This window comes from Sebastes fasciatus, chromosome 17 (assembly GCF_043250625.1).
Source record: "Sebastes fasciatus isolate fSebFas1 chromosome 17, fSebFas1.pri, whole genome shotgun sequence".
Lineage (NCBI taxonomy): Eukaryota > Metazoa > Chordata > Actinopteri > Perciformes > Sebastidae > Sebastes > Sebastes fasciatus.
Genome location: NC_133811.1, coordinates 8,468,141 through 8,479,512, shown reverse-complemented (window position 1 = coordinate 8,479,512; position 11,372 = coordinate 8,468,141). Strand labels below are relative to the sequence as shown.

The window sequence follows — 11,372 nt, the reverse complement described above, 5'->3', positions numbered from 1 at the left end:
CCATGTTGAGAGCCGTGTAGAGGCAATCAAAATTCTTCCAATTCCGTATTTAGCACCTTTAAGGAATCCGTTTAGAGAATCTAATCCACTTCACATGACGACAAAACTAACTAACAACAACAAATCTTCTTTTGTGCTCGAATTCTTTTACTATTATTATGTGTATATTATATTTATTGTTTTCCTCTGTTCTTATTGGTTTTTGATTTGTCTTCATTTGTATTCTGCGTCTGTTCAGCACTTGGTTTTTATTAAATAAAGTTTGACTGGACTTAACAAACTGAGAAGTTGGGGGACTCACATAAGACACTTGGAGCGTGTCAGCTTTGAAAAATGTTGGCATTTACCAGGCAGGAAGTTTGCTGCATGAGCTCTCTGTTATGAATTTGTAGTCTTTAACCAAAGTTTGAGATAGCGACATAATGACATCATCAGGGTTATTTTCTCAGATCCTCCATAGCCCCAGAAGACATACATTATACAACTGAGTAGCACTCACCACGACAACGTGTAAAGTTGGCGTCGTTCTCCTCGAAGACTTTTTAAAGAATAAAGTTTTACAAAGAGAAGACTTTAGGAGTTTTGTGTTTTTGGCTTCTGGTGAACAAAATATCTATACACCCTGACTTCCATCACTCTGCTTCTGTCTTTCTCTCACACACACACACACAGTTAAACTACACACTCAGCCCCTTCCCTTACAATTTCCCACAGGCACTGGGAACAGAGTGTAAATCAAGGCAAAATTCCTCCAGTTCGACAATTCATTTGTCCACAGGCTTGTTAGGCAGGAAGAAGGAGGAGAGGGAGCGCGTGTCAATAAATCATCTGACGCCTGGCTATATTTATGCCCACAGCAATGAGTTTAACAAGGAGAGCAGTCCTTGAAGCAATATCCTAAGTGGCACTTCATCCCTGTCTCCTTCTTCTACACTCCCCCTCTTCCCTCCATCCTTTTCCTCCCTCCCTCAGGAGGCTTCTGATTGTGAAGTGGCAGAAGATGCTTCAGCTACAGACAGAGAGACCCGAGACACCCGCTGCCGTCTCTCTCGGCTAAAATTATCCCATGAGCCAGAGATTTGGAGAACTTCATTTCCTTGTTCATAATTAAACTCCTCAACCTTAATCTGACCCAGTCATTCTCCTGCTGGAGCCGAGCCGGGGCTTCCTGCAGCGCTTATTGAGCCCTACTTATTACAGGGATCAGAATCCATCCTTCACTTCAGCTGCCAAGTGCGGGTCACCCTACTCAATTATTATTTGCCATTCATAGTGTAAGGAGATGATAGATCCTGGAGATCCTTGCCGGTCTGCGCTTTCACACACGAGTGAGGAGCGTGTGCTGGGTTCAGGAAAGGTGACTCAAGCGTGCACAAGTGCATACTCTAACTACAGAAAAAGGCACAAAACAAAGCGAATGAAATTTGGGTATTTTGTTCAGATTTGCAGTGCAATGCTTACTAGAACTACACACAGTGTTATTACCCATCTTGACATGAAAAATAATGACTAAATTAATAGTTACGGAGCATTTTATGGATCCAAACCAAACTTTTCTTTATGTCCCACAACTGTGTTTTCAATGTTGAGATACATAAAAATTTGCGAATTCAATTATAATATGACATTATTTCAAATGGAATTGTTTCATATACTATTTCCTTTACACAATATTAAAATTATTTATTTGTTTACAAATCATTTATATGATTTTTTTCATCTAAATGTGCCTGTCCCACACTTCAGAGTCCTTCGGTGCCTTCAAATGAAACTCGTGAGCTCTTGTTTACAACATGGGAAGTTGTGTACACAATATGATCAGCGTTCAAGTGGTTAAGTCATGAGAACACCGCTGCTAAGCAACAGCAATAATAACGTTACTGTCGGCGTCTAGAAGCCACAGAGGATAACTATTTAGCAAGCTAGCAAGTGGATAACATAATGCAGGAAATGCAAATGTATAATGACAGAGGAAAAAGATAGGGCCGTTGAGAATATCAACATTTTCCTCAGACATATTATAAAATTACAAAGAAAAATAATAGACGACTAAAATTACAATACATTCACTTATTATGTGCCGAAAAATTAACTCCCATGGCCTCCGCCATTTCTGACAATGTCAACAAACACGTCACAACTTATGAACTCGGAGCTTTCAGAAACTTTCCACGAGGTCGTGTATACCACAAGAGGGGGGCGTTCATATGGATTCTTCTCGTGAACACGGTAAACACGACCCAAAAAAACACAACATATTTTATATTTTTTGTGTATGAAGACTGATATCTACGGTTACTGTCTATATTGTTCAGGGTGTAGAGAAAGTCATGAAATCCCCTATTCTCAGAAAATGTTTCATATCAATATTAGGGCTGTCAAAGTTGACGTGATAATAACGCGTGAACGCAAATTTGTTTTAACTCCACTAATTTCTTTAACGCATTAACGTAACTTGCGTAATTTTTAGGTTGTAGCGGGCTCAGTTTTAAAGCTGAGTGAAGATACTGGTATCATATGAAACTAAAATAAACTAAGGAATCCATTGATACCAACCATGTCATGTTAGTTTGTTGAGAAGGAGGCTAAATAACGCTCCAAATTTATGCTAAATTTTGGCGAGGAAAAACTGTCATGGCCATTTTTGAAGGGGTCCCTTGACCTCTGACCTCAAGATATGTGAATGAAAATGGGTTCTATGGGTACCCACGAGTCTCCCCTTTACAGACATGCCCACTTTATGATAATCACATGCAGTTTGGGGCAAGTCATAGTCAAGTCAGCACACTGACACACTGACAGCTGTTGTTGCCTGTTGGGCTTGAGTTTGACATGTTATGATTTGAGCATATTTTTATGCTAAATACAGTACCTGTGAGGGTTTCTGGACAATATTTGTCATTGTTTTGTATTGTTAATTCATTTCCAATAATAAATATATAAATACATTTGCATAAAGCAGCATATTTGTCCACTCCCATGTTGATAAGAATATTAAATACTTGAAAAATCTCCCTTTAACATACATTTTGAACAGATAGAAAATGTGCCATTAATCGCTATTAAATATTTTAATCGATTGACAGCCCTAATCAATATTTACAATGATGCACAAAGCTTGATGAATATAAAAAAAATATTATAGAAGTTAAAAAAGTAAGATGTATAAAATGAACGTTGTTGTAATGTTGCGGTAAGGACATTCAGTAAGAACAAGTGATGAAAACCATTAAGAAATGAGCAAGTTACAGATCTAAACAAACTATTTTAACAGCTATGTATTACATACTCTAATGATTATAATTAAAATTCATAGAGGTTGACCGTAGTTGCAGAACCACCCTTGCATGTCTCACCCTGCATCATGCTCGTCACCCCACTAGGTGGCAATCCTGAACCAGCCCTCTTCCACCCGCTCTGCTTCGTTCCCACACTCCTCCTCCTCCACCCACTGCTGGTTTAATTACTGGCATGAAAGAGGGAGCCTGTTTGTTCTGTTCGCTCCTCATAGACCATCATCATGCCTCTGATTGAGATAGACACTCTTGTTTTGCTGTCAAAGCCGTTTCCAAATAAAGAATAGCCCGGGTAAAAATCATTTAAAAATGGAGCAACACTGAAAATAGCAGCTGCCCCTCTCCTCCTGACCTTCTTTGCCAATTATCTTTTCCTTCAAAGTGATCTTATTATGAAGAATGAAAGAAAATCAAACGTATCTTTGCTGGTTTTCCCATTTGAATACAACAGCTCTCAGTCTCCACTCCGAGAGAAAGACACCGTCTAACCTAAGTTATTAATTTTGCAGGTAAACCAAAGGTGTCATAACCAGCAGGCAGTGTTGTCTGCCGCCGCGGCACCTTCTGACCTGCGTGAGCACTATAAACAACATCTGAGACGAAAGGGAGCATGTAGGTTATCAGACACTTTCACCAGCTGTGACAGAGAGATAGCCTGGAAGTGTGTCTGACACCGTGGCAGTATTGGTAGATTTGTCAGTGTCAGCCCTGCTCCCTCAGCATGGGTTTAATATCATGGAGAGGGGAGGGAAAAAAAGTGTGATCCTTCCAAGTTAACCCTACAACTGTGTGGGAAGGGAAACAACAGCGGCCAGATCTGTTTCCATTGTCGCTGCGCCCTTTTATGAAGCTGATTTAGTGTGAGCCCAGAAGTGTGTCTTGTGCTCGGCTACATGATTTGAGCCGGGGTGGAGAATGGGATACAAGCACGGCTCCATACAAAAGCCCCCCGCGTTCGGGTCGCAGTGGCAAGCCTCTGACCTCTCCTTCTCAATGGGCATTGTGTGGGCCCCGTGGATCGGAGGGTAAAACAATCCGTATAGGTTTAACAGGCATGAAGCGGGACGGATAAAGCTGGGAAGGAGAGGCTGTTGTCCGAGCCAAAGGGCCTTGCCCTCAGTGTGCCGCGGGGTCAAGGGCAGTAGGGTAATCTGAGGGGGGGGAAGGTCACTGACATGTAGACACAGGCTGCGACACAGTCTCACGGCAGGTCGTGAAATACTCACGAAATGTAATCTATTTGATTTGTGTACATAGACACGAATTTCCTTTTTTTTCACGACACTCAACAACGTATTTTTTTCGGATTTCTTACTACGAATGTCCAGCAAAACGTGATGCACGTGTCAATTTCCGCTCCAGTCTTTTCAAAATGAAACTTCTTAGTTAGGTTTAGGAAAAGATCGACTTGGCTTAGGCAAGAAACTAATTAGTTAGGTTTAGGAAAAGATTCACTTGGTTAGGTTTAGGCAACAAAACTTCTTAGTTAGGTTTAAGAATAAATCAACACTGTTAGGCTTAGGCATAAAAACTACTTAGTTAGGCTTAGGCACAAAAACTACTTAGTTAGGTTTAGGAAAAGATGGCGGTTTGAGTTAAAATAACACCGGAAGTGCTGTAACTTAAGTACGGAAAGTTACATGACAAAAAGTACTTAGTTTAAGTTAGTTCAAGGGTTTAGGAAAAGATCAACTTGGTAAAAAATTTACTTGGTTAGGCTTAGGCAACAAAACTGCTTAGTTAGTTTAGGAAAAAATGGTTTGGGTTAAAATAACATTGGAAGTGGCGTAACCTAAGTACGGACTTTACGTGACAAAAACTCCAAGGAAAAGATCGCGGTTTGGGTTGAAATAACATCGGAAGTGCCGTAGCTTTAATACAAAAGTTACGGAAAAAATAAATCAACGTGACTTCTGGTTTCACGTGAGACACGAACGCCGGTCACCTGGGCGAATGTCTATTGTTATTTGACCCACCAATCCAACTCGACCTCCTTCCTGCGCGATGTTTGCAACTCTATATTATTCCTAGTTCACTATTACGGAATTATTATGTGGATTACATACGAATTGATTTCATGCTGAAAAAAATCACGAAAAAAAATATGTATACACGATTGAATACATTAAATTTCGTGACTATTTCACGAACTGCTGTGCGACTGGGCTAGTAGACAGGAGCTGACTGAAGCCCACTCACCTGAATCAACTTGGAGCTACGAGAGCTCTAATTAGTCGAATTCCTTTGAGTGTGTTGCAATCCATCTCAGTTTTATAGAGTCTTCTGGGTCTGCATGTTTAAATGAAGAGCAAGGAATGGCCAGCATTCAGCCCAGACAAGGGGATTAGTATGCTATGACCTGCTTTGCAGCACAAACAATAGCTTCTCCTTTGTTTTTCATCCATCATCTCAAAGTTTCATGCATCCCCCTTTTGTCGAAGTGTGTGTTTTTATGCAACATATGTGAAGATGTGACCATGAATTCATATAAAGTCTCACTGATGTAACCTACTTGTTTTTAGTCATCTGGTCTAAAAAATCAATCTACAGCTGAATTCCAGGATTAGCCCCTGTGTCAAATTAATTCAGTTTTACCGGGCTATGGAACAGATGGCTGTTTCATTCAGGATTCAGGGTAGTTTTGTTGCCTGGCAATCTCCAGCCAAACCAAATCAAAGACCATAAACTGTCACTTAGGGGCAGTGGAATCTGGTTTTGCACGCAATCTGACTGCAAAAGCATATCGGTCATCTTCATACGACCGCATCACGCCACTCACAACCTGGGCACAAATTAATTGAGGGTTAAGATGCGAAAGCCGATAAGGAGCTGCTCAGAAAAAAAACAAAAAAGCTATAACAAATCCGGAGTGTAGCAAAAGTCGTTGTAAACCCCACGTTATGGGAATATTTTAGTGACATAGGTGATAAAATATGAGACACATTTGAGTGGCACAGATGTACTTTAAAGGCCCTACAGGAATATAATGGAGTGTCTTTTTATTGGAGAGCCTTATTTTAGATACTATATTCACCAAAAATAATCAGAAATTAAAGGATTTAAACACCAAATAGCACCAGTTTAGGTTTAAATATCAGTTGAAGGACATGAAAATGGGAATTAAAATAAAATTTCCACTATATTACATTATATATTATCCATATATGGCTATGAAAAGTTGCATATTTTTGTTAATATCTGTTAAAAGTAAAATATTTCTTGTAAAATCACTGTAATAAAGGCTCATTATGGTGAAGATAATAACTGTTGGGTTTTTTTACACTTTATTTATGTTCTTTTTCTAACAGTGCTTTTCCATTTTTCAACAGACATTTGCGGGAAAATTTTCCTATTTTTACACTTCTTTTTTTTTACAGTGTATAGGTGATAAAATATGAAACACATTTGAGTGTCACAGATATACTTTAAAGGCCCTACAGGAATATTATGGAGTGCCTTTTTATTGGAGAGCCTTATTTTAGATAGCTTACCTGCTATATTAATCAAAAATAATCAGAAATTAAAGGATTTAAACACCAAATAGCTACAGTTTAGGTTTAAATGTCAGTTGAAGGACACGAAAATGGGAATTAAAATTATATTCTATTCGATTTCCACTATATTACAATATATCTTATCCTTATACGCTATGAAAAGTTGCATATCCCTGTTAATATTTATGCTTCAATGTGCAGTGGACTCAGTCGGTTAATGTAGTGGACAATCAGTGCTGAATAATTTGTAATGCAGGCAGTTTTGTTGAGTAAATTGATATTCCTCCACTCCGATATGTGTGAGTCATTATTTTATTATGTGATTACTGTGTTCATTATGTCCAGCAAACTTGCTCTGAAATGGAATATGAACTCCAGTGTGGGTGCTGTGTGTTTGTGGGCCTGCTTGTTTTATAGGGCTTTTCCACTCTCTCTCTCTCTCCACTCTGCCTCTGTGTCTCTCTACCTCTCTCTCTCATTGAGTCAAGGCGGGAGTTTACAGGAACAGCAGGCAGGCAGGGGCCTTGTCACCGCGCGGAGCAACACAGGAATGTATTGTATGCGTTAGAAAGACAGGACAGCTGGGGCGAAATAGTGCAGCAAGTTCCCAAAACCTCACCTCCTGACGTTGAAACGCGTTATAATAACAAACCCGCGAAAGGACAGTCAAAATTAACTATTACGGTTTATTTTTTCGTGACGTTACGTGTTGCGTTACGTGTCGTTTTTTTTATGCTGTAAAACAAGACTCACATACACGCACACACAAAGTGAAGCCGCGGAGGGATCCTTAAGGTTGCCAGTGAGTGCTGCGGCGCTGAAAGCACACACAGTAAATTGAGGCTCCGGCTTCCTGGAAAACCCGGACTGGAGTTTGATGTTAATCTGAAGCAAAAATGCGTTTTAAAAGTGGAAAAATAAGAGAGGAAAGTGTAATAGTGATTTACTCCGCTTGATAAATATGTTATGCCAACTTATGACTCTAAAATAGCTCATATTTCAGTACAATTGTACAGTTTTTAGCCTCTGTTTGTGCTAATGAAGTGCCTGTGTAGTGGAGGGAGCGGTTGCTGTACTATGACCTCTATCTAGACTTGACAATCTCTGGCTCAACTGTAAGAGTCCAGACACCAGCTAACACAGAGAGAGAGGAACTGGTTTTACTGGTGCTGGACATCCCTGTGTCAAGAATAGCCTTGAAGGTCAGTTTCCAGTCCTCAAAATGTCCCACACAAATAAAAATGAGTGTGAATTAACCATTAAATACACCTCTGAAGCCTCTGCACCAGGGTAGACATGCTGTAATGTGGTGGAAAAGTTGGTTGTTTTGCTATAAACACATATGACGAAGTGAAATAGTCCAAACAACAGATATGTTAGCTGATCATAATAAAGATAGCCTACATGCATTTCTCTAAATTCATGTGGCGCTTTGTTCCATATACCAAACTGCATTGAAAAAAGACTGAATTTAAAGTGCACTTAATTTTCTTTACAATAAATGGGTGAAGACTTTTCAAAAAACATTGGTATGGTCCTTGACATATGATATGTAGTTATATTCCTACTGATAAAATACCCTATTTTATTTCTGTTAAAGGTCCAGTGTGTAGGATCTGGCACTGTCTAGTGGTGAAGGTGAGGAGATTGAAACTGACTGAAGCCTCTCTCATGTGCCAAGCGTGTTGAAGAGCTACAGTGACCTGAAAACGTGAATGGCTCTCTCTCGAGCCATTTGGAGCAGAGCCAGTGCGTAAAGTGTGTGTGCACGTGGGAAGTGAGTGGTGAAGCAAGAGAGATAGAGGGCAGCGGCGACGGGAGCAAGTAACGTTATCGACTTTGGCCCAAGCAGGACAAGTTAACAGAGTTCGTAACATGGCGGTGCAACATGTCGGACTCCGTGAAGAGGACTCGCTCGCTATAAATGGCTCATTCTAAGGTAACGAAAACACAACGATTCTTATTTTCAAGTGATATACACTAAAGAAAACATACTTATTAATATCATATTCCATTTCTGACAACTTATATTGTATTTGAATGTCTTTTTTTTTTTACTTTGTCTTCCCCCTTTTGTTACTGTAATTTGTGTGTTTCAATATCCACCTTTGGCCTTCATTTGAATTATATTCGTTTTTGCTCCATTGTGCTTCTTTCATATCAAGGATTTTTATGGACAAACAGAAGTGTAAGTCTTTCATTTTGCATGCAAGTTTATATGCATGCCGAGCTGCTCGGGCAGCCATGTAACAAAACCAGAGCCAGTTTGGCTAAAGAGCGCGTTGAAGGCCAGGTCTGCGTGACCACAGACATGTTTAGATCTACCGTATCTAGACGGCGGCCCTCGTCCTGTACAATCTCTCCAGTCTGCCTGCCCTGGAATGCCGCCACTGACAGCGATTCTTCTCTGGAACAACAGGGAATTATTTGGAAAGGGTGGCAAAATCAACACACCGTCTGTCGATTATCCCCCTGCTATTCTGGGTCCTTTGGCTCCACTGTGTTTTTCGGAGCATCAAAGGCCTGTCGGAGATGTCGGCCTAAAGGGAGGCGATGCACAGTTTAATCAAACATTCGGGGTGCCTCTGTGTTCAGTGTCATGTGCCACCTCTTTCAAAGACATGACACATTAAGAAAAACCATGGGGAGAAATCACCCCCTTTGGAGCGAGGAGACTTCAAACATATATGCACATGGGCCTTTTTTTTAAGACACATGGATCTGCGTCGAGGTGTTGAAATGCAACCAAGAACATATTTGGGTGCACTTAAAAGAGATAAAATCCTCTCATCCATTTTCTGCATCATAGAGAGTCATAATTTATGTCACCCTTGGGATGAATGCGATGGCATAGCCAAGAAAATGTATGTATTTTTGTTTCTCTAGATCGCGTTGATGGGCCAGCACTTGTTATCGAGTCTCACACAGTTACAGCATGTTACGCGACATTTGATAAAGGATCTGGAGTTAGTGTCGTGGCTGCGCTGCTGTTTTGATTTGGACTCCATCACTCAGTGCGTTTATTATTGGGACTGTATGCCTCCGCCTGGCCTGATAATACCCTTTCTCTACCCAGGCCCTTTTCTTGACTGTCACGTCTGGTTGACACAAAGTGCTGCCACGCGGATGGGGGGTACACCCATCCCTTGAAAGCCCAGCTGTCAGTGGTTACATAATAGCAGAGCCTTGTTGGGCTCACCGGACGGCTTTGTGCGCCTGTCACTGAATGTGATTGTGGCTAAGATTAAGCGGCGGGTGAGAAGCCACAGTTAAAGGGTTCCTACCTGGTCTCCAGCAGAGACGACAGAGCAAACAGAATCAGAGGTTTTTGGAGAGCGCTTTAATGTGGCTCGGCGAGAATCATATCCCCTTTTCACATAGCACATTGTGTTGGTGAACAGTGTTTCTCTCTTGATGTTTTATGTATTGCCTAAGCAAAGACCTCCAAGGGAGCTGCATAGGCGGCTGATGAACTGAGCACACTAGAAGTGAAATATTTGAACAAATGGCATTAACCGCAATGCTATTTTTACATGGATTTCGAAGCATTCCTCTGCACTGATTCAGAAACCAAAGGCTGTGCGGAGTTTTCTGTAGCCCACAGCTACAATCAATAACTGCTTATGAAATATCATGTAATGTAATGTAATGAATTCACCCAAAAGGGGGGAAAAAAGGCACATTTGAAATCACCACCCAACAGTTATACAGCCAAGACAAGGACATGCACGTGATTCCAGTAAACATGATTTCATAATAAATGCCTTATTGAGCTTGAAACCATAAAAATCATGGATAGTGGGTGGGGGGTGTAAGGGTGGGAGGGGGTTGCCAATTTATTGTAGAGAGAGACCTGATTTCCCCAGGGCTCGTGTTGTTAATTCAGTGCATTATAGCGCTGTTTATCCAAAGAGGGGGCTGCTTCAGTAGGGGTACCGTTTTCCCAGAGAGAGGGTCCGCTCGACGGGGGGGCCGGTGATTTCTGCTGGACTGAGTCTCTTCAAAAGCTCCTCTGAGTGCTCCATCTGCGGGTTGACAGGCGTCTCTTTTTAGGCCGCTTAATGCTTCCTCCTCCTCCTCTATCTACCTCCTCTTCCTGTCACTCCAGACCAGCTTTTTCCTCTCTCCGCCGCTTATAACAGAGAGCCAAGCCTTACATTAAATCTGTGTTTCTGCATAACCGGCCTTGTATGTTTTTTCTCTCAGTCTGCTGGGCCCTGTCTCTCTTTCTCTTGCAGCAGTGGAAACAGCGCAAGCCTCACTATCAGCGCTTTCTGCACAACCTGAATTCCTCCAACACAACAGCAAATAAACAGCATTGCTAAAAGAGGGGGGGGGGGGTTACTGTGTAACAGTGCCATTTAAAGCTGTGGCTATGGAAACCCCTCCGTCTCCCCCCTTAATGTGTGTTTACGTTGCCGGGTTTGACTGACAGATAAAGGCACACTGGGGGAAGAGCCTCTTTTAAAATGCATTGTTTTCAGTACCTCCTCCCTCCTTTTTTTATTTTCTCTTAAAATAGGCCTCTCTGGCAGGTTAAAATGAGGCAGAATAAATTACTTTAGCTATATTTTGCCCTTCT

At 41.2% G+C, this 11,372-nt stretch overlaps 1 protein-coding gene across 1 annotated transcript in view; it reads left to right on the top strand.

Moving 5' to 3' along the window:
* Positions 1-8,534: 8,534 nt before the first annotated feature.
* arid1ab (AT-rich interactive domain 1Ab) overlaps positions 8,535-11,372 on the top strand; it is an 85,526-nt gene continuing 82,688 nt past the window's right edge. Inside the window, exon 1 of the mRNA XM_074614246.1 lies at positions 8,535-8,729. Coding sequence (XP_074470347.1) covers positions 8,715-8,729 — 15 coding nt within the window. The 5' untranslated portion in view covers positions 8,535-8,714. The remainder of the gene's footprint in view (positions 8,730-11,372) is intronic.